The sequence below is a fragment of the Pinus tabuliformis genome, chromosome 8 (genome assembly GCF_031772625.1).
Source record: "Pinus tabuliformis cultivar Carrire ecotype Pingquan chromosome 8, CPIR1, whole genome shotgun sequence".
Lineage (NCBI taxonomy): Eukaryota > Viridiplantae > Streptophyta > Pinopsida > Pinales > Pinaceae > Pinus > Pinus tabuliformis.
Genome location: NC_142294.1, coordinates 911,825,719 through 911,850,425, shown reverse-complemented (window position 1 = coordinate 911,850,425; position 24,707 = coordinate 911,825,719). Strand labels below are relative to the sequence as shown.

Sequence of the window (24,707 nt, the reverse complement as noted above, 5' to 3'; positions counted from 1 at the left end):
TGAAAAAGGTTAAGTCGGCTATGCTTAAGGAGACCCCTTGAAAGCTAGATATTGCCTCATAATAAACTACAAGAAGGCAAGAGGTAGGTCACTTGTAGACACATCCAAGTGAGCATCTTTCTAAAGAGATTTCTGCCCTAGAAAGAGGTTTGAGTACCTCAAGAAGCCGCAAACCTTTAGGAGGACAAGTAGAGGAGCATGAAGGGTTTGTTGAAGGCCAAGTTTATGCTTCAAGAAGAGGACGATTTTCTCTGTGTTTTCATGCCTCAAGAAAGGTCAGATTTGTGCATGGAGAGGAGGTCCCTTTTTGTGTAAAGGTCAATCCCTAGGTAGGGCTATTTCCGTGAAGCTACAATCCTTAAATCTTTGCCCTAAAGTCTATTATATGTGTGTTGGATTGTGTGCTGAAGGGAAGGGTTGAGACCTTTAGAAAGCACACCTTAACCTTGTGATAAGGCCACACGTCTATGGCATATCTCTATAGTTTTCATTTGAAGATTAGAGAGGCTATGACTTGTGTACAAGAGTATGAGTTATAGGAAAGAAGAAAAGGATGATGTGGCATGTGGAAGAGGGCCAGTGTGAGGTAGAACCAAGACGAGAAAAGAGTCGAAGTGGATGAGAAAGGAAGTTTTATCCAAGAGGATCTTGGACAACAATTTGTGCCCTAGTTAGGACTGCTTCACAGCATATTCAGTCATGTTAAAAGTTGTTTAGAGATCGTTGTATTCGCACTAGTATTTTGTGCAAGAGAAGAGACCCAGTATTGGAGCATTACAGATTATTCTTTCATCAAGAGACCCATGAGACCAGTTTTTTTGCCCCATACACAAATTGGGGCCACGCATGACGATTCACATGGAGACTAAGGGGCCATCCCCTTGTTCGAGATTTATGGAGCCCTCTCACACATTTTGGCACAAAGAGGACTCAACGTGGTCTTCCAATGGCCCTACATCGGCATGACGTCATCATTTTGGCTAGCATTTGGATGGCTAATTCATATTATGTAAAAGCTAATAGGTCGGCTTGTGACCAAGGGATCTATCCTGCCCAATTTTATAATGTTTGGGGGCTCATAGGCATAATTCGACCTAGTAAGACTCATATAAATAGAACATAACTTCATTTGTATTGGATCATCATCATCACACTTAGATTAGATCCCTTGAGAAGAACTCACACTTGTTTCTTTGGCTATTGAAGAATCTTTTAGAATGCATTTTGACATTTGGAGCTAATTCGCATTTGTTCTTTGGAGCTATTTCTTGGATCTTGGATGGATATATTGCATGTCATCTTGTAAATGCTTAGTGTTGATGGAATTTTTCTCTTCAATTTGTCTAATGTATGGAATTGTTGCTTCTAGAATGTGCTAACTGTGCTCTAATTATTGAAAATTAATTTTGGAAGGCTTTATAGTTGAGTATTGCATATGTTATTCAGTGTATGGCATGTAATGAATGTTCCTAGTGGAGGAAATTCTCAAACTCTCCATGAAATTCCATTATCTTTGAAGTAGGTAAATGCTTAAACGTGGTACCTAGGAATCACTTTTAAGCCTCTTTAGAGACGATTTAGCTCATCTTGTGTTCGAAAATCTAGGGCAACATACAATTGAGTATTCTTAACAAGATTTCCCTTATACCTTGACAAGTTCTTGTGATTATTTTACTTCTTTATTACTATTATTATGATGTTCCTTTTCATCATCAAGACAAATGCCAAGCAAGAAGATCATAAAGACACCAAGGATAGGCGCACAGCCAGGGAAAAACCCCTAGGGAAGGGAAAACTCAGTCAAACTCTTCCAATAGAAAATTCAAATCAAGTTGATATGGCCAAGACCCTTATTACCTAGACCAAGAGCACCTTCCATCCATCAAGTCAGCCTTGTTCAAAAATAGCACATTTTCTAGTTCATTTCTTCCTCAGACAACAACAAGTAGTTCATCAAGATGCTCATCCTTCTTTGTACTCATATATTTTCAGCTTCCTTCATATGGAATTTCAGTTCTGTAATCATAGAGAATTCCAATCCTGTAGTCTCAGTATATTTTGGTCCTGTAGTTACATATTACTTTTGTCTTGTAGTCACATAAAAACTTTGGTCCTGTAGTCACATAAAAGCTTCGGCCTGTAGTTATATACTGAACTTCACTATCTTGTAATACCTAACTTCGTTGTCCTGTAATAATTAACTTTGGTGTCCTGTAATCCTTAACTTCGTTGTCCTCTAATCCATCCGAACTTCCTTGACAACTTCTTAATTGGGTCAAGTTCACTTGGGTATATATAGTTGTTTTTGCCTATATATTAAGCCGACATGAATAATAGGAGAAGCCAACTTGTAGAAGATGAAATTGGAACAAATTTAGAAGAGCTTGAGGCCGACTTGATGGATGGAGGGTTCTTTGACACCATGAACCCAGGAAGGGTTTCTTACATAATAAATTTGACTTTGACTCAACAAAAATCCTAGAGCACTCAATGGGTGCTTTGACCTATTGACCATTGACCCAAGCATGAAACCCGTGCTTTAATAAGTCAATAAAAAATTCCTTTTATAAATAATTTTCTTTTCTTTCTTTTGAAAAATACATGACTCAAATTCAATTATGAAGACCGACACTAGTTACATTCTTCAACATCTTGAACATCCTAAGACTTTGTATACCCAAAGGACAAGGCACTAATCCAAGTCCTTGGTGGTCATCTCTACTTTTCATCCATAAGTTTTCCTCTTAAAATTCGGTCCTTTAAAGGCTAGGGTGAAAATCTAGTGCTTGCAGCGAAATTTTAGGGAGGATATTTTTTGAGAATCCGAGAGCCTAAACATCAAGCCTAGGGTCTAGGCTACCTATGCTCCAAGTTTGGTAGGAATCCACTTGAGTTTCATCCATAAGATATCTTGCCCTAAGTGTTGCTCTAAGAGGGAAACCCTAGGTTCTTCTACCTCAACTCAACGACTTCCTTGAAGGCTATATGAGCTTAGTACTTGTTGAAGTATATCATAAGAACCCTTTTCTCTTAAAGCCTTGACCTTGTGAATACCTATTACCATTGAAAAACCTAAAAACCCTAGGTCTTGTGCCTTCTTTTCTAATGCTTTTCTTAAAGAGTGATTTTCTTCTTTGAAGCCTTGTACCTTTTTGAGCCTCACATTCGAATGAGCTCTAGCTCCATCACCTTGTACCTTCCACCCTAGATATCTATTATAGGTGATCATAATCATACCGGGACTCCTCCCATCAGTGAAAGTCCATAAAGAGTAGGGGTTGGTTGTGGTGATAGTGGGCCATTATCCCATTGTCAACACTTAGTCTAGCTCTTTGTCTTGTAGGGTTTCCCTCTCCAACGCTTGTTAGATTTTGTGGTAACATTTTTGGGGCCATTGTCGAGGACACAAGACATATGTCTTGTTCTCATACAACAACATTGATACCACTTTTGGCGACTCCGTTGGAAGAATGAAATCGTTGTTCTTCATTGAACTTCAAAATTAATCAAGCATCTCTCAAGGCATTTCAAGTTCACCCTAGCAACCACATATCTGAAATCTTATGAAAATTTGCATGGCAAGAAATGGCTCACTAGAAAGGCCTATTTTATATGTTTCAACATGATAATCCTCGATCCAATGATCATGATGTCATTTGTAGCCAAGAGGACTCTGATGCCCCTCTTAATGAATCTATTAAGAGCCATGAAACTGGGGACCCTTCCCAATGCCCTAAAAGAGGGTTGTGGTTCTTCCCAAGATATGATGATTGTAGTCCACCTTGTTCCTTCCTCGATAATCAGGAATGATGTGATTGTGGATATGTATGAGCAATCTATTTCTTCATGCTATAAGGAGGATATGTCTGAACCTGATCTTCATTGGAAGTTTATCAGCTCGGTCGTTGAGTTCTCCATTCTCTCGTTGCAAGAAAGGTTGTGCGAGTTGGATTCCTTTTTTCCCTCCTCATCCATGATCCTTGATACATGGTCCTAATATATTCCCGCCTCCTACTCTTACCATTCATCAAGCAAATCTTGCAATGGAAAGTGTGTTATTTGGGTGCACTGCCTCATGATGGTTCATAAGGGAAAGTGTTTTTATATTGATCTAATCATATGTCGGTTACATTGGTTGTATGACTAACTTAGCACTTGCGTAATTATGGCATGCATGGTAGTGTAGGATGCATTTCATATCATTTTTGCATAGCTACTGTCCTCATATCATGTTCTCATGTTAGATTAGATTGCATTTAGATTAAACGTGCATCCTAGTATAGGTTTACTTTTCTGTATGGTTTATTATTTTGATGAAAAACACGGGCGATACAAATACACCCAGGACACATGCTTCCAACATTGTTTGTGATGTGCACGATACAGCTCTGCGGTCCCAAAGGATTGTTGATGTTCTCATGACCTCCCCATTCGAGTACATGGATAATGCGCTCTACAATGAGCTCATGTCCCAATTGAAGACAAATGTTACCCACCAAAAGTGGGTGACTCAATAGGAGAATTTTTTTCCTAGTTATCTCTTCAACCGGCAACTAGCAGCCCCTGACAGCCACCGATGTAGCCAATGTATTGTGCCATTTGAGCTCCACTCCCTGGATCAGTGATATGTACCCTCACCCACTTGTCGAGAGCATATGTTAAAAGGAGGGCAATCCAACCCAAAGGTATGTCTCTCATTGTGTAATCAGGTGCTTGTGCTTGTTTTCCTTGGGCATCTTGAGCATGGATTATTGGGTCACTTAGAAGAAGGAAGGATTTTTTTCCCTCGCCTTAAATGGGGGGTTAATCCCCAATCCTAGTTCTATGGGATCTCCCCTATTGGCTTATGGCTTTAGGAAAGGCACTACTTGGGAAAACCTGATTTTGGTAGCATGGTCCCATTTTCCCATTCCAAATTTTCCACTCCCCTTCGCACATCACAAGCCCTATTTCATCATTTTCCTTCTCTGGATCCACAAGGCACTGACATTGCCCTTCCCCTTGTCCACATGTATGGGTTGGGCCGAGAAATGTTGCCCGAAAGGTTGATGCAGCTAAAAGAACGTTAAAAGCATATCATGGCCACAAGCAAGAAACAAAAGAAAAGAATATTCAAAAGATGGTCGAGACATTTAATATAACACGTGGGCAGAGCCAAACATGAGATCTACCCCTTATCAGGGCCATCAACCCGGTTCCTAGGGCCCCATGAGTGCCCCCACATCATCAACGAACCAATGCACATCCCAACACCTAGTGGGCAATGAACTACCCCACCTTAAAGGGATAATAACTGCTTCACATCATGCAAAAGATGCTCTAATTTCCCGAGGCCCCGAGCAGTAATACAAAGAAAAATAGTGAAAAGGCAAAAGGAAAATATACAGAAGTGGAAAAACAAAGGTCAGGGTAACTGATGTATCCATGATTTCTCCCTCCTACATCTATACACCCAATATGTGGACATCCCTCATTATCGCCAATATTATCCTTGTGCCCATGGCATCTGGCCTCGAGACCCCTATGACCCCATCCATTTCATCGTCATTCATATGCCACTTATCAATTGAAGGATGTACCAAGGACTTGTATTTCCCCTTGGAGGTTAGAAACACCTAATAGGGTCGTTTATTAGCCACTCCTACCTAGGGAGGTAACACTATTATGAGATTAAATCCACAAATTTGGAACAAAATCCCAATATGAAGTCTCAATATGCCCTTGATTAAGAGGGTTGGTTCACTTAGATGCACTAATGAATTATTTTACCTAAAGGTGAGGATGCAGCATTGGACATTATATGTAATTGGAAGGTGGTTTCATCATGGATTGGGCAACAACTTAATTCAGGCCCATGCCCACCAGAGGATCATTTTGAAATCTTTGGGTGAAGCATTGAGAACCATGGGATTCCCATCATGTGTAGAGCATCATTTCACACCATGGGCACCTTCAGCACCCTAACAGTCTGCTCATTGCTCAACATTATTGACGAGATGATGCACTTGGACCAGTGATGCCCCAGTCGGCTTTGCAATTACCACGTGGTGTGATAGTTGATCCAAGGCCCATAGGAGGTTTGTCTCACCCTTTGTGACATGTGAGCGCAAGCACCATCATCAAAGCTCTCAGTATTGGGGCATTACAGGGTATTCTATCATCAGGAGACCCATGAGACGAGTTTATGTGCCCCAAACACAAATTGGGGCCCCACATGGTGATTTACATGGAGACTAAGGTCATCCCCTTGTTCGATATTTATGGAGCCCTCTCACACATTTTGGCACAAAGATGACTCAACGTGGCCTTCCAACAGCCGTACATTAGCATGACATCATCATTTTGACTGGCATTTGGATGGATAACTCTTATTTTGTAAAAGCTCTTGGTTAGCTTATGGCCAAGGAATGTAACTTGCCCAATTTTATAATGTTTGGGGACTCATAGTCATAATTCGACCCAATAGGAGTCATATAAATACAACATAACTTCATTTGTATTAGATCATCATCATCGCACTTGGATTAGATCTCTTGAGAAGAACTCGCACTTGTTTCTTTGGCTATTAGAGAATCTTTTGGAATGAATTTTGACATTTGGAGCTAATTCACATTTCTTCTTTGGAGCTATTGCTTGGCTCTTAGATGGATATATTGCATGTCATCTTGTAAGTGCTTAATGTTGATGGAATCTCTCTTCAATTGGTCTAATGTATGGAATTGTTGCTTCTAGAATGTGTTAATTGTGCCTTAATTATTGAAAAATAATTTTGGAAGGCTTTCTAGTTGAGTATTTCATATTTTATTCAATGTATGGCATGTAATGAATGTTCCTAGTGGAGGAAATTCTTGAACTCTCCATGAAATTCCATTATCTTTGAAGTGGGTAAATGCTTAAACGTGGTACCTAGGGCATCATTTTTAAGCCTCCTTAGAGACAATTTAGCTCATCTTGAACATCCTAAGACTCCATATGCCCAAAGGACAAGGCACTAATCCAAGTCCTTGGTGGTCATCTCTACTTTTCATCCATAATTTTTCCTCTTAAAATTTGATCCTTTAAAGGTTAGGATGAAAATCTAGGGCTTGAGGCGAAATTTTAGGAAGAATATTTTTCGGGAATTTGAGAACCTAAACATCAAGCCTAGGGCCTAAGCTACCTCTGCTCCAAGTTTGGTAGGCACCACTCAAGTTTCATCCATGAAATCTCTTGCCCTAGGTGTTGCTCCAAGAGGGAAACCCTAGGTTATTCTCCCTCAACTTGAGGACTTCCTTTAAGGTTGTATGAGCTTAGTACTTGTTGAAGTATATCAAAATAAGCCTTTTCTCTCGAGCCTTGACCTTGTGAATACCTATTACCATTGAAAAACCCTAGGTCTTGTGCCTTCTTTTCTAGGGCTTTTCTTAGAGAGTAATTTGCTTCTTTGAAGCCTTGTACCTTATTGAGCCTCTCATTCGAATGAGCTCTAGCTCCATCACCTTGTACCTTCAACCCTAGAATATCTATTATAGGTGATCATAATCATACCGAGACTCCTCCCATTGGTGAAAGTCCGTAAAAAGCAAGGGACCTTGGTTGTGGTGATAGTGGGCCATTGTCCCATTGTTAATACTTAGTCTAGCTCTTTGTCTTGTAGGGTTTCCCTCTCCAAGGCCTATTAGATTTTGAGGCAACTCTTTCAACATCCATATCCATCATAATTGTCCTTAATGATTTCTCCAAGGATCCCTTCTTAGCTACAACAGACCAGACCTTTGACAGAGTCTTACGATCACAGTGTTGTTTAGTTTTTCATGAAACACCCTTGATACAGGCATTTCAACCAAGCCTATTTATTGATAGAGCTATTAAGTGATCATTCCCTCTAGATGAAGTCTACAAGAGTGTTGCCAAAATAAAACCTTTGATCCTAAATAAAATCATTGTGATTAAATTGAATGATGATACATACTTTACATTCCAAGCATCAAGTAGACTTCTTATAGCTTTGTTGGTCTCTTTACAGGTCAATATTCCCGGGCCTCATACTCATCATATCCCATCATTCTAATGTGCTCATGCAACAGAGTCTTTCAAACTATGGATTAAACAATATGCCTTGTTGATGTCAATCCTAGTAACCAGAACAAATCTTCAAAGAGAACTAAGCATTAGTTACATGAAACACTTCAAACTTGACATTGATACTAAAGCATCAGTTCAATCCCTTGTCCTATGTATAGTCTCGTGCACAAAAGACAATTTTTGTTGGCTTTACCTTAGACAGAAATAATCCAAATTTCTTCTAGCTACTTCCTGAGACTCCTCAACCTTTTGATGTTCGAACTAGGGCTCCTTTTTATATTCTATTAGGCCTATGGCCTAGTTCTGAGGCTCCTCGGCCTTCTTGAGCTTTTTTGGCCTACTATAATAGGTTATGAGGCCTCCTCAGCCCTTTGTAACAAGCTCTGAGGCATTCTTGGCCTACTGAAACAGATTGAGGCTTTTGGGCCTATAAATTAAGGGCTTCAACCCTCTCCACAAATGCAAGCATGCTTCAGCCATTCTAAGGTCATTCGGCCCATCTGAGTTTAAACTAGGGTTTTGAGCCTTTTCTTCTTTAGTTCAGATACAAAACAGATGGACCATAGGACACATAGGTAGGACACAAGCAACAAGACAGATCTAGGCTTCTTCTAGAATATTTTTTGTCCCTTTTTCAACCAGAATAGTACTAGGGTTTCTAGGGCTAGTGACAAAACAAGCCCTAGAGAATAATTTTAAATATTTTAGCTTCTTTTAAGGCTGCTCTTTCACCCAAGCTCTGATCCCATGTTAATTTTAAAAGGATCTTCTAATCTGATAATTACTTTTTATGATTTCGTATTTTAATTATTCTTGCATTCACGTTCATCATAAAGAAATTACACAAAAGATCTCAACAGTAGAAACAAAATGTCGGTAGGATCATAAATAGATAGCTAAAAAAGAAACACAAGAATTTTACCCTGGGAAAACCCACTTGGGGCCAAAACCCAACAACCTTTTTCTTAGAGAAATTATTCAATTCATCAAGAAATACATCTAATCCTTCTAGTCAAAACAAGACCAAATTGACCAACAATATTCCCAAGTCATACTTCGTCAACTGTCCACAGAATGAGATAAGATGCTGCTTGAAGATTCAGTTAAGGCCAGTCAAACAAACCGAAATTCAAACCTGCTCCTTCCACAGAAAAACTCGGACTGTTCCCAGTGAGGATGCCCAGAAAAATCTCGACCCCTCTAACACACATTTGTGTTCAAATGGAGAGAGAGAGAGCTCAGTCTTCTTCTAGTCAAATCCGGCCTTCTTTTTCCTTGTCTCCTTCGCAGAAGATAATTTGTTATGTCTGATGATACGAATTGGCCAAGAGTTGGAAGTCAAATGGCATATATATAGTGATCCTGGGAGGCCGAAATGGTGTGACCCTTCACTGGGGCCAGCTTGAAGCCAACCTTGCATTTGGAGGCAAAAATGCAGAATTGCCTCTTTTGAAGCCGCAATGAAGAACATGTCTTACATATATTTGGAGGGCTTAAAATATCAACTATGAAGACTGACCATAGCTACAAAAATTCAACACAACTCCCTGATGCTTTAGAAAGCAACAGAACTAAAAACTAGCAGCATGTAAGTTGTCTCCGAGTGGCTTGATGGCCTCGGCAAACTCACTAAGCTCAACTTGGAGAATGACTCCCAAGGCCAAAGAGAGAGTTGATTCAAACTCAAAGGATATTGGTAACACTGGAACTGAGTATATTTTTGCAATAATATTTAACACAAAAACAGCTTGGAAGTCACGGTACACATTAATCAGAAGAATACAAATTGAGACAGGGCTGCCAGCAGGTGGCTGAAAATACACTGCAGCGTTAGTCAGGCAAGCAGAAGTTTTCCCAAGTAATTTGAACTTGTACACACATAGATACCTAGAAACAAGCTACATATACTGAATAATATATGCTACTTTCATAAATATACAATGATGCTAAAAGGAAACATTAAAACTTGTGAAAGTTTTTACATTCAGATAGTCCATATATTACCTCTCCAATGCGAGGACTCACAAAATTTAGATCCTCATGCAACCCTTTCAGTGGTGGATCATAAGAATCAATGAACTGTACCAGGCTGCAAAATCACCATAACTGGAGTATTAGTCCTATTAGGAATGAGATAATCCGCTCTATTAACACTATACTGTGAATATTATCATATACAGAATATGGAATTTGTTTTCAAGGAAGAAGGTAACCAAACATTTTCAAAGAGGGAAACATTTATAGACTTTCAAAAACTAATTACATGCAAGAATTCCAACGGTAGGAAGGAATACAACATGCTACTCTGTAACAGTCATACATGCATCCAACAATACAAATCCTAGATTTTAAGAAACAAACAGTATCCTCTGAGCTAAGAATTTCAGTGAAGTATTCAGAGAGAAAAACACTTCAAGCCAAAACAATCATAAAAGTAAGCTGCAGTTTCATTGCCTGGGAACAGATAATAAAAGATGATTAGGATCTTTCAAACAGAAACCCCTTCCTATGTAAAAGAAATAGTATAAAGTTATGAAATCCATAAACAGTAAACAGTTTATAACTGCAATCCATCAAAAGAATCTATCTCCTCGAACTATAATTTGACATATTCATTATTAAGTGGATACTAGATTCTACAATCTATCAGACTCCAAATTTTACCACCCATAGTTTATCATAAAATTCAAGCAAGCAACACAAACTCTGAAACTGCTGATGACATAGACAAGGTGCAGAAGTAGGTGAGGACGATAATTTATGCAAACAATAAATCCTAAATATTTGTGTTGCAAGCTGGTCTCCATAAGTGACATAGCTCCATGGAACTCATAACTGTTCATCTCTATTGTTCTTCCACAGGTTAAACAATATTGCACATTAATGTAATACTTGCTCCATCTTATTATTTGGGCCACTATTGGGAGATGAAGATTTGGCCTTTATGGAAATGTATTACTTCTATGCATTAGCAGTAAAGTTATTTATCCATTGAAAATTCTTATGATAAAAGGGGATTGATATGTTAATGGTTATGACCATCCAATTTTCCAACCCTCAATTGGTTGCTATATAGAGATATGAGAAAGACATGGAGAGCTGGGTCATTTCCTTAACCATGACATTCCCTGTAATAGGTATGCATGACTTTTACTGTTGGTGTATGTTCCCCTCATGAGTTTTCAAGAAATAAGCGTCTATAAAAACTTACCATAGTAATAGCAAGGGATTACATCATTCTTGCTTTTAGAATTGCACATGAAATTGTATTCTCCCTTGTATTATTTTCATCTTTTCATGTCTCTTTACTCGGAAAAATATTGAATAAATTTAAGATATTGAGAGACCTTGTGCAACATCTAGCATCATTGGAAACTCACAATTAGCAAGGAATGAATAGTTAAGATAACAGTAAGGAGGAAAAGTTTTCCTTTTCCTCCTTTCTTCCTCTCTATACACTGTGAAGCATAGTGTCTTGTCTTATGACATGAGAAACAATTGAACTTAGTCAGGACCATCTGTGACGCTAACTTGTAATGTCCCAAATGGGATAATTTGCTAATTATGCAGAAATTTATCTCAACCAAAAATTTCACCATAAAATTACTATTCAATTAACAGAAGATTGCCATGTAAAATATAACAAGTAGAGTGCATGCAATTCAATAACACAATGAGCAGAAATAATCTCAGCTTGTATTATAATAAATCACTGAAAGAGTGTACATGATGATATAGCAGAAATAGCTGAGATAGACAATCTGGTCTCCAAAACTGATCTTCTCTGATGTTGAAGCCGGCCCTCCCAAACCTGAACTGAAATCAATCATTGCACCTGTGAATTCTGGCTGAATCCACCAAGGAGATGAGGTGGGTTTTCGTCCACTCTCAAGAAAATCACCCGAGGGTTTTCGTCCTGGGGCTACCAATGGAGTAGAGAACCACGTTCTCAACCTCACATACAAAAAACAATATCAACTCCAAGATGTCCTCCAATGGTCTCCTCCTCCTCTTTTATAGATTTGATGGACTCCTCTAGAACCTTCTATTTTATTAATATTTTAATCATGGGACATTTTTCCCTCTTTTATTTCAATTAAAATATTCTTTTTAATGTGGGAAAATGGTAAATTGGCCATCATGTCTCCCTGGGTCACTGAAACTCTCATCTAAACATCCCATCATGTAGATCTTCTCGTTCCGGTTCCAACAAGCTATTACACTAAGGTGTTATGCCACGTATTCCTCCCCGAATGCCACCTTAAGCGTAATTAATTGAGTCAAGCCCACTAATAACTCAGTTTTCTTAAAGTGGTCAGAATGTGCCGGAACGAAAGGAAAATTGTGTTGATGATGGAGTATACCAAGCGAATGTCGTTGGACCTCATAGAAACTCCTCAAAACTCCATCGGAACCCTTGATGACATAACTTGCTCCACGGACCTGGCCATCCCCTGCCCTCGAAATCCACCTTGGTTGTACTATGAAGAAGAATAAAAATGGGAAAATGACATAACTCCTCACTCCAACTCAAACTCTTTCCTTTGCCCTTTTCCATAAGATCCACGTTCTCGTCATCTTCCTGCTTGTTGATCTTGCCCTTTTGGTTGTAACCTGATTTCCTCTTGTATGCAATCATCCCTTAGCCTATCAAATGTGGGTAGTTTATCTCGGGCACAAACTCCTCTAATAAACAGATCCCACACCTCTAAGAACCCATTCAACACCCAATTTACTAGTTCCGAGTCTTCCACCTTTTCTCCCACTCTGCAAGTTGATCATTAATCTATGCAAGCCTCATCAAATAACTCATCACTAAATCAAACTTGGTCATTTGCATAGTCCCGAGCATATCTTTCAATATCATCTTCCTGTTTATGGTCTTGCTCTGGTATAATCCTACCAAGGCTTCGAACATCTCCTTGGATATCTACTTCTCAAATAAGTGAAGGATCAAATGATCTTTCACCATATCCAAGAGTACCCTTTGTGCCTCTATTTCCTTCTTTGTTGAGATGGTCTTCTCTTGAAGATATGACGGCTTCAAGGTCTTGGTTTCAACAATCTTGCATAGATCATTTTCCTTGAGAACCAAGGTGACCCCAACCTTCTAAGGTGGGAAGTTTGAAGGTCCATCCAGCCTGTCTTCAAATTGAAGAGCTATTGTACTCATCTTGCCAAATCTCACCGAAGAACTTCTAAGAATTTTTTGTTTGGTCTTTTAGGCACCCAAATCTACTTTTGACTAGTACAATCTCCAAAACTCTTACAAGCCCCAACGTTAATTTTAGATAAAAATGGTATGTTCTATTCTTAGCACAATTTACTTCAATGTTTCTTTCGCTGCCCAATGACAATTTCCAACTATTTCCAGTAGCAATCACATTAACTCAATCACAATGACAGTAAATGCAGATAAAACATAAAAACATATGCAGAAGACAAACCAAGACAAGAGGGCACCGGATTTGGCAGATGCCAAGGAAAAACCCCAATGTGGGGAAAACCCTTTGATCAAAAACTTCTTATTATTAATCAATAGTTCAGCACAGAGAGAGAGAGTACAAAAATCAAATTCACTTGCCCAATACACAATCAAATCAGCCCTATCAAATTTTGCAGTCAATTTCAGCCCTAACTAGAAAGTCAACGCTGGTCAAAACTTCACCAATGCAGCTCGGTCTTCCTTGGTCAAACTCAGCCTAAACAGGAGGTCAAATGCAGCCCAAAACAGCTCAGTCAAACTCGGTCAAAGGAGAGAGAAAATCTGTTGTGATTTTCTGCAGTCAACCTGAAGTCAATGCTAGTCAAACAATCCCAAACACCTCAATTTTTGTGCCACTAAATGCGGCCTCAAGAGAGCAAAATTATGCCCCATAAAAAGCAGTCAAACTTGGTCAACAGCCCACAAGTCAACACTGGTCAACGCTGTCCTGAAACTCTGAAATTTCAGCCTGCAATCTGTCCCAGAAATTCGTCCTTCATCGACACGTGTGTGTGAGAGAGAGAGAGAGAGATGATCCCCAGGTTGTACGAACCAATCAGATTAGGAGAGAAGAAATGATGAGTGGTTGATGTCCAAATGGGGGGAGCGGTCACTCCTATTTATACAATTCGTTGAGGGTGAAAGGACACATCTATTGGGCTTCTTGAGCCTACATTAAGCTGAGGCCGACCTTAACAATTTGTGCATGAGAGATAATAAATTCAAAATTTCACTTCAGTTTGTCCAAATGAGATGATCTTTATATCAAACTTGGACCTCTTGAAAAGAGGAATCCAATGCAATAATCATCTCCAACATATGAGTTGTCCCAAGGTGGAATTTGGCCCTAGTTACCAATTTTAACACTCCCTCTCAACTACAGATAATTCCACTTGTCAATCCATTTGCCATCATCATGCCTTCCTATCATCATGTACCATCTCTTTTATCACTTCTCTGCTCTGCTCTGCTAAACCATGAAGTAATAATGAAGAAGAAGTGATTGAGAGTGAGTCATAAGACCTTATCACTCTACACTGACAAAAGTCAGTCCTTGATCCCAGATCAAGTTATTGAACACCATGCATCCTAGCCATAGGGAGTACGGCAGTACACAATTTGTCCATCGATAGTACTATGGTCCCTAACCACTTTTCGCAACTCATTGGCCAGATGAGAGGTACTTCTCATGAGTCCTGGACTCCATGGGTAGGATGTATGTTGGGGCATTGGCAGGAGAAGGTGAACCACTCATCCTGCTCATATGCCATAAGAGAAGGTGAAACACTCATCCTATGCATATGTCAATCTTAGGGGAAGATGAACCACTCACCCTACATACATGTGTCCACAATCGTAAGGGATGGTGAACCACTCACCCTACACACATGTCAACCATCATGTGGTATCACAAGGAAAGGTGAACCACTCACCCTGTACATAGTGCACCACTAGGGGAAGGTGAACCTAATGTGGCATGAAGAGGGGACGTTTTTTGGAAGCAGGGATGCGGATGCGTCATTTCCCAAAAATCTAGGAAGCGAAGCATCTCGAAAGCGTCTATTATATATATATATATATATATATATATATATATATATATATATTTTAATTTTTTTGCATTTATATTAAAAAAAACATCCAAAATACCAAATTAGTTGTAGAAGACATGAAAACATGCATATTTTTACATAAATCAAGATAGATATGGCATCCATTGTACATCAATGATTAATTATTCCAACATCAACCATCTAGATGCATCAACCATCTAGAATCTAGATTCCTCTTCTCTTGTCTAGCCTTTGCCTCTACTTCGATTCTCTAGGGATATTAGTCAGCATTGCCCAATTTTGATCAAATGGCCTAATCCAAGCCTTACATTATGGTAGTGAAAGCTTAACATGCTTGATCAATGCATTTAACTCGAGTGAAAGGTACATTTTTGCTAACTCCATGATAAAGAAGTTCAACAATCAACAACACCAACATTGGGGTACATATAGGGCTCGGTGCTCTTGATTAAATGCCAATCACATGCCCTCATACATGATATAATCCAATGAAACGCCACAATCCCATTGAACCTGACAACTGTTAATTCTGTTGAATTTTGAATGGGACATAAAATTCTATTTTCTCTATATGAAGTCTGATGAGGTTGGAACCACTCTCAAACATCCAGAGTCATATCATGGTAATGTTAAAAATTTAAGTAAAAATATGAAAATGAAAGATAAAGGAGAATGTCACTTTTACTTTAAGAATTTAACATTACCATTCGGGAGCGTCTAGGAAGCATCAAGGAGCATCAAGGAGCACCTTGGGAGTGTTCAGAAAGCATAGTTACTAACATAACAGTTCGAAATTTCAAAAACAAAAAACAAAAAAAGGCCCGCGAAACTGTGTGAACCATTCACCTTCTCTCGAATCCGCTCGTGATCCGCAGCAGATACACGCCCGAACCTCCATTGATTTGTAGCTGATCCTTTCTGTATCCGCGGATCAGGCAGCCGAAACCGCAACTCGGGCCCCGGCGGATCCATTTTTCCAAGAATCGCCAAAAAAAGGCGGAACCGCAAATTCAATTTTCGGATCCGCGGTTCCATCGGAGGATCAACGGCAGATCCGTACGAGACGCGGTTCCACCTCCTGATCCTTGGGCGAGAGGACGGTTCCTGCAACTATGGTCGCTCATAGCTCCAAGAAGTACCCCAAGCCCCAGGAGCTCCCAGAGCTCAGTATCCAACTCATACGAGACCCTCATAAAAGGGTCTTTCCACGACTCCATGTCTCTATCGGAAGGTTAAGAATTTGACCTTCCCCAAGGGCTTCGTGAGAATGTTTGCGACCTACTCACCTGTCCTGATGTGTTGGGGCCTTATTGCTCCCCATTGTACCATATCCCGGATAAAGTGGTACCTGATATCAATGTGCCTGGAGCATTCGTGGAGCACGAGATTCTCTGAAAGGTGAATCCCACTCTAGTTGTCGCAGAAGATCACGGTAAAATCTAACACGTTCCCAAATAGTTCACTAAAGAGCTTTCTCAACCAAACAACTTAACAACAGGCCATACTCGCAGCAATGTATTTGGCCTCAGCGGTGCTTAAAGCAACCAGTTTTTGCTTCCTGTTCATCCAATATATTGAAGCAGACCCCAAAGAGAAGCAACACCCAGACGTGCTCTTACGTTCCACCACACTGCCAACCCAATCAACATTTGTATATCCATAGTAGATTGTGCTCGGGAGATATCTCCAGAGATTCTTAGCAACAATCTAATGAATGTGAAGAGGCTCAACCATAAATTGTTTCAACATGTTCACGGCGAAGCATATGTTAGGAAGGGAGTTTACCAAGAACATCAGGGCACCCACAAGTTAACGATACTCGAAAGGGTTCGCTAATCCGGGCCCAACAGCACTTCCACATAGCTTCTTGAAGTTGAGTTACATCAGAGTAGACACAGACTTGCAATCCACCATCCCACATCTCTCAAATAACTTCACAATGTATTTTCCTTGAGAAAGGAAAATCTCACCTGGCTTTTGCCAGACCTCCAACCATAGGAAATAGTGCATCAGTCCTAGGTCCTTCATCTCAGATTCGGAAGCCAACTCCCTCTTGCAGTGATTAATGAGAGAGTCATCACCTGTCAAAAAGAGATCATCCACATAAAGGACCAAAATGAGAGGCTTGTCTTTTTCAACCTTGAAGTATAGGTTCGGGTCAGTTTCACTCCTTGTAAATCCCAACTTCATAAGATAGTTATCTATCCTCTCATACCAAACCCTGGGGGCTTGCTTCATCCCAGAGAGGGTTTTCTTCAACCTGTATACATGTGTCTTACGATCTTGAACTTCGAACCCCTCGGGTTGTTCTACATAGACATCCTCCTTAAGCGAGCCATGCAAGAAAGCAGTTTTGACGTCCATTTGGTGTAGGCTCCATCCTTGAGAGGCAACAAGGGCTATGATCAAACAAATAGTGTTATATCAAGCAACCGGTGCAAATATCTCATCATAGTCCACTCCTTCCTTTTGAGAGAAGCCTCGCGCAACGAACCTGGTCCTGAATTTTTCAGCACTCCCATCAGCTCCATGTTTGAATTTTGTAAAGCCATTTTGAAGTGACCATTGACTTGTCCTTGGGTCTAGGAACCACATCCCAAACATCATTCTTCATGATCAACTCACATTCCTTGTTCATCACGTCCTTCTAGACTTGGTGATTCACGGCTTCTTCGAATGTACATGGCTCAGATTGTACAATGGTACTCATGGCAGCTAAGTAACCTTGGTACCTGTTCGGCTTCTTGCTTTCACGAAATGTTCCCCTTGGTGCAACATGTCTCTCGGCATCTTCAAGAGTATCTTTGAGCCACAAAGGTCTTTTTCTTGAAGTAGAGAGCTCACTAGGAGGTGGATCAATGGGATCCATCCGACCTCCAAACCGAGCATTGGATCATCTGTCAGAGATTCATCCTGCTTTCCTGCCTCATCATCATTGTCCTTCCTAGGGATGGGAAGATCTCGGACTTTTCTGAGGGAAGAATCGTCATCGAAAGTGAAATCATGACTTATTTCCACTTCTCTTTGACTAGGCACATAGATTCTATATGCCTTTGAAGTTTCACTGTAGCCCACAAATGTTCCTTTCTTCCCAGATGCATCTAACTTGTTTCTTTTCTCTTTTCGCACATGAAAATATACGGGACAACCAAAAATTCTAAAATGCGAAACATAAAGTTATTTAATGGTAAAAATTTCTTCGGGTATCTTGAAGTCCAATCCTTGATGCAGGTATCTATTTTGAACATACACAGCAGCGTTGGCAGCTTCTCCCCATAAGAACTTCGGTATACCTTGGTCATTAAGCATGGCACGGGTGGCTTCTATGATAGTTCGATTCTTCCTCTCAGCAACACCATTTGGTTCAGGAGTATATGCAGTAGTGGTCTCCCTCTTAATGCCAGCTTCTCTACAATAGTCATTGAATTCATTTGACTCATATTCAGTTCCATTATCAGTCCTCAATATTTTAATCTTCTTCCCTGTTTGATTCTCGACCAAGGCTTTGAAAGAGCGGAACCATTTGAACACTTTGTCCTTATTCTTTAAGAAATAGATCCATGTCTTGAGAGAGAAGCCATCCACAAAAATTCCATAGTACAAATATCCTTCTAAATATCTTACGGGCAACATACCCGACAGATCAAAATGGACCAATTGAAGAATATCGGTAGTTTGACTTTCACTCGAGGGGAATGGTCCTCTTGTATGTTTTCCAGCTGCACAACCCTAACAAACTCCTTCATGATCTAAGTTGAATTCGGGCAGACATGTGACCATCTTCCTTACATCAGGTAATGAAGATGAGAAAATCTTTAGTAACATAAGTCGGATTGAAGAGAAGTATCGCAAGTCATTGCTCCCAAAGGACTCCCTCCAACCTGATAGAGACCTTCAACCCCAAATCCAAGTATGAATGCATCTTTCAGGTTCCTTTGCCAAACACGAACCTTCTCATCAACAAATGTCACCTTGAAACCTTTATCTTCCATCGCAGAAATCGAGACCAGGTTCTTTTTCAGAACGAGTACATAAACACTTCTTGTAAATGAAGGGTCTGACCTTGATTTAAGTGAAGAGTAACATTCCCAATTCCTTTCACGGGATAAGTGGCATTATCCCCAAGTATAATCTCCATATTTGTCTTCTTTTCAATCAAGTTTGAGAGGGCCTCCTTGTACCCATTGAAGTGCCTTGAGGCACCACTATCAATCAACCAATGATTCGATGTATCTGGAGGAGAGGCGGCGGTGAGGGCAAAAATAAGATAAAATTCCTTTTGTTTTTCTACAACATTAACTTCTTCATACCTGGAATTTCTCGACTTCTTGGGAGGACAACCATTTCCATATCGAGCAACAGGAGGATTCCTCTTTCCTTTGTTGTTGAACTTGTTGTTCCTTTGATTTCCATTGCCTTTTTAGTTGTTGTTATTGTTGTCATCATCTCTTGGAGTATCTTTCTTGTGAGGACACTCTCTAGCAAAGTGGCCAAACCTGTTGCAATTGAAGCATCTTCCTTTCCTTCCTTCTTTGAATCCTGGCTTGAACCCTTGACCTTGTCTTCTTGGACCAACATTGTTCTTCCTTTTAGCATGAGTGGAGAAGGCGGTAGGATTGTTTCCATTTGAGGGCTTGTCTCTTTCCATCATCCTTATTTCTTCTTGAGTGCATCTAGCCAATAATTCGTCAAATCCCAGAATCTTGTCATTGTTGAGGATGGTAGTATTAAACACATTGCATTCTCTTGTAAGGCCTCCAAGTGCAATAAGAGTGTGCTCCCTGTCCCCAATAACTTCTCCAATAGATAGGAGATCATTCTTGATTTCAGTAATCTTCATGAAGTAGGATTAAATGGATTCTCCTCTATCCATCTTGATGTATTTCAACTTGTTCTTGAAAAAGAGAACTTGATTTGCACTATTTACTTTGAACATCCCAACCAGCTTGTCATACATTTCCGTAGATGTCTCCAAATCAAAAATATAGGCAACCAAAGGCTTTTGAATAGAATCAACAATAATTTTCTTAGCTTTAACCTCACTTTTCTTGTACTTTGTTTTTGCAGCAGCGGGTGCACTTGAAGGAGGCTCCACCACTCTTCCCTTGACATAGTACATAGCATCATTTTCTTCCAAAGTCAAATCCAGAGACATCTTCCATGCATTATAGTCGGATTTGTCCTTAAGCTTGTCCTCAGATTTGAAGTCAAATGTAGTCGTCATTGAGGCTAGTTCCAAGTTATTGTCCAACAGCTTCCCTTAGTGACTGTTTTTCCTCACTCTTGCTTGGTCTTTTTCTTCACCTGAGCTCTAATACCATGTTAATTTTAGATAACAATGGTATGTTCTATGCTTAGCACAATTTACTTCAATGTTTCTTTAGCTGCCCCAATGCCAATTTCCAATTATTTCCAGTAGCAATCACATTAACTTAATCACATTGACAGTAAATACAGATAGAACATAAAAACATATGCAGAAGACAAGCCAAGACAAGAGGACACCAGATTTGGCGGATGCCAAGGAAAAACCCTAATGTGGGGAAAACCCTTTGATCAAATCTTCTTATTATTATTCAATAGTTCAACAAAGAGAGAGAGTACAAAAATCAAATTCACTTGCCCAATACACAGTGAAATCAGCCCTGTCAAATTTTGCAGTCAATTTCAACCCTAACCAGAAAGTCAACACTGGTCAAAACAGCAGCAAAACTTCACCAATGCAGCTTGGTCTTCCTTGGTCAAACTCAGCCTAAAGAGGAGGTCAAATGCAGCCCAAAACAGCTCGGTCAAAGGAGAGAGAAAATCTGCTATGATTTTTTGTGGTCAAAACAAAAGTCAACCTGAAGTCAATGCTAGTCAAACAGTCCCAAACACCTTGATTTCTGTGCCAATAAATGCGGCCTCAAGAGAGCGAAATTCTGCCCCAGAAAACGCAATCAAACTTGGTCAATAGCCCACAGGTCAACGTTGTCCTGAAACTCTGAAATTTCAACCTGCAATCTGTCCCAAAAATTCGTCCTTCATCCACACGAGTGAGAGAAAGAGAGATGGTCCCCAAGCTGTATGAACCAATCAGATTAGGAGAGAGAAGAAATGATGAGTGAGTGATGCCTAATGAGGAGAGAGGTCACTCCTATTTATACAATTCGTTGAAGGTCAAAGGACACATCTATTGGGCTTCTTGAGCCTACATTAAGCTGAGGCTGAGCTTACCAATTTGTACATGAGAGAGAATAAATTCAAAATTCCACTTTTGCTTGTCCGAATGAGGTGATCTTTATATCAGACTCGGACTTCTCAAAAAGAGGTGTTGACCTCTACTGGTCAACTACCCATGCAGTACTCCCCCTTTCTTGGCAGAAAGGGGCAGCACCTGATCTATGAGTCCGAGCCATCCTGCAGTCATCAGCAGTTTCATCATTTTGATTGTAAACCCAGTTTGCATGTATTAATTGTAAATAATCTTAGCAGATATGAGTCGTGTATGTAAAATTGCCTAGGTGGACCTAACTTTCTAATGGTAATCTACGTCCCGGAAGGTTTTTCGTCTCACCGATCCATGATCGGCAGAGTTTTCCTTCAAACCTGACCCCAAAGCCGGGATGCATTTTGTCATTAGAACTTTAGGAGAATCCTAGTGTGTTGATCTGCTAGATTATAGTTGTGTCGCAGAACTGGGTGATTTGTGAGGGTCTGTATTAAGTGGGTTTGTCCCCTTAAGATATAAATTTGTAAAAGTCATGATGTAATGTGTCTTGAGGGTCGAAAAATGTTTTAAATCCCCTCATGAGTCCTAAGTCCTAGGTCCTAGGTGATGTTTCCGAAGGCTTAGTTCGATGATCCATTTTAAAATGAATAAAAATAATTAAAAAAATATATATATCAATAAATAAAAATAATTAAATAATTAAAAAATCATAAAATAGAGCAAAAACCCTAAAATAATAAAATAATAATATTTTAAGAGAATGCATGCAAAATATTATTTTTTAATAATTCGACGGATGAGATTAAGAGATGTCTTGATCTCCATCGACGGTCGAGATCATTTCAACATGGATCACTCGAACTAGCCGTTGGGATCATTTCCTTTATATAGAGTGCTACGGGGTCATTTCAGATCGGAAGCTCTGTGAGTCTAAGACTGAAGAAGCTCTCTTGTAAATCTGTTTCTGGTTAATAAAAGAAGACTTTGGGGTCCATATCTTGCTGGTGTTACTCTCTTGAAATGCTGTGAGATTGTTTAATTTTCTGCATATGTTATTTTCAGCCGTTAATAATAGCTTTTTGTAGAGTATTGTGAGCACAGGTATCTTGTTCACTTGCTAGGGTTTGAGTGTTGTTAGGGTTTCTGAAGTAATGGCAGGTATCTCCATTACTTTCTGAGATCTAGCAGCATTTTTGCCCTCTTTACTGATGGTTGTTCTGAGCTGTGCAGAAAAAACCCTTATTGAAGAAGATTTGGTGGGCGTTAGGGGAAGTTCTCGGCTGAACCAGCCAACTCCCACAAGCATTTTTTGCTGAGCCCAGTTGGATTTGATCCTGGGTTTATCATTCAGTTTATTTTGTTTATTTGCATGAGAGATTTTCTGAAGTTCTTCACAGTGAAAACCTAAAATTTCTGTTCTTTAAAATATTTTCGTGCTTATTGCTGAATCTGGCTGTTAAGGGGCCAAGTTTGTACATTAGTCAGTTGTTCTAGGGTTTCAAATTTTTTTGATCTAGGGTTTTAAATTTCTGCTTTTCACAAATTTTTCATTAGGGTTTTGTTTTCTTTTGTGTTTGCAGGTATAGGGTTTTGTTTTTGCAAGACTGCCGTCATTTTTCTCACCCACTGCACCTGTAATGATAAACGCCAATCCAGGCCCAGCAGCAAAACATTTAATCAGTACCCAGCATTCCATCAATGTCAGTGATCAGCAGCGTCTTCAAGTATTGGCAAATTCTCACGCACGGTAACAGTACAGTGGTTTGGGCGTAATAGGTATGTGGTTATGGTAAAATTCGAAGCAGTCTTCAACGTGCTCACGCTCAGACGACAGAGGCATATATCATACATGTGGTAGCATCTGCGTATTCCCTTGATCTCATCGGTACATCGATTTGGAGGCCAGGAAACGTTTCGGCATGATCACGCTCAGCTTCAACGATTCACACCTCAAGGGCTGCAGTATTTCCGATTTGCCCAGCGTTTTTCCTTTGGATTGTATGCGGTGAGTATGCATAAAACTGTTGCATCGTTTCTTCTGCCTGAAGTTTCATTTGTGTGGGCATCGAGCTTCATTCACGGCGGCTCAGCACGTGCTGGGGTTTTCTGGTATGTATCGGTGCATTGCTGCCTTCAAACTGCGCCATCAGTTGATCTCTCCATTACTCGATTACGCCATACCTGCATATCAGAGCCGCCATCAAAAGGAAACATTAAAGCTCCGCGTGATCAAGCAGGTCGGGATTTCCATTTTTAACGCAGTCAGTATCAGGTAAATCGAATGTGTATCTTTATGGTTTAGTCGTTTTCGATTTCTGTTTTCGTTTCATTTGGTATGCATCGTAGGTTTTTAGGGTAATGTATATATTTATCAGCGTAGATTTTAATTAGGTTTTAATTTATTTAAAAGGTTTTGTATAGTTTCGTTTTATAGATTTTATGTTAGGTTTTTTTAGATTTAACGTATTTAGATTTTAATTCTTTTTTAGTTTCATATAAATTCATAAAAAATCAAATAAAAAATGCATTTGTTGTTTAGACTTTGTTTGATTTTAGTTAGAATTTAACTTGATTTTAAATTTTTAGATTTTAAATTTTTTTAATAAATCGTTTTGTTTTTTTTAGATTTTTATTATATGAAAATTTAAAAAAAAAAGGATTTATTTAAATTAATTTAGGTTTAGTTTTATTTTTAATATAGTTTAGTTTTTAGAATAATTTCCAGTTTTCATTTTTAGATTTTATTTCAAAATATATATATATATATATATGTTTGGAAAATTTTCTTTTTTTTTCGGATCCAGTTTCAGTTGTCTATCATGTTATATCTTTCATGCTGAATTTTCAAGTCGAGATGCGAAATTGATATCTGGTTAATGGTTTATGATTCGTGGTGGTTTAAAGCATTCATCTTTTTTAAATTTTCAGTTGCTGGATATCGTTTTGATCATTCTAAGAGCATTGTGATGACAAATGATTGCTGTTCACGGTTTATGTTTCTATGTCATCTAACAAGTAATCGTTCTAATAATAATCTCTTAAGGCACTGGTCTGCTAATTTAATCAAATCATTTTAGTGCTTATCTTAATCGTGTCTCGTGTCTCCCAACCAACTGGTCGACAGTTGGTCTCATCATCTCACAGGGACTACCCCCCTTAGCCGCGGGAGACAGGCTTAAACGGAGGGATCGGGGATCAGAGTGACAGCCCCCGGTCTGAGGGTTGTCGTGTCAATCCGCGCGACAAGAAGAGGAATTCAATGCAATAATCATCTCCATCATATGTGTTGTCCCAACATGGAATTTGGCCCTAGTTGCCAATTTTAACACCCAACCATGCCTTTGGGCCACTGCCCAACAGTGTTCTCTGCCTC

General features: G+C 39.5%; 1 protein-coding gene across 2 annotated transcripts in view; it reads right to left on the bottom strand.

Moving 5' to 3' along the window:
- The window catches only part of GRL (transcription activator), a 380,056-nt gene that overhangs the window by 250,555 nt on the left and 104,794 nt on the right, over nt 1-24,707 (bottom strand). For both annotated transcript variants that reach the window (XM_089373054.1, XM_089373053.1), the window contains one exon: nt 10,069-10,153. In XM_089373054.1, the coding sequence (XP_089229180.1) occupies nt 10,069-10,153 (85 nt within the window). The remainder of the gene's footprint in view (nt 1-10,068; nt 10,154-24,707) is intronic.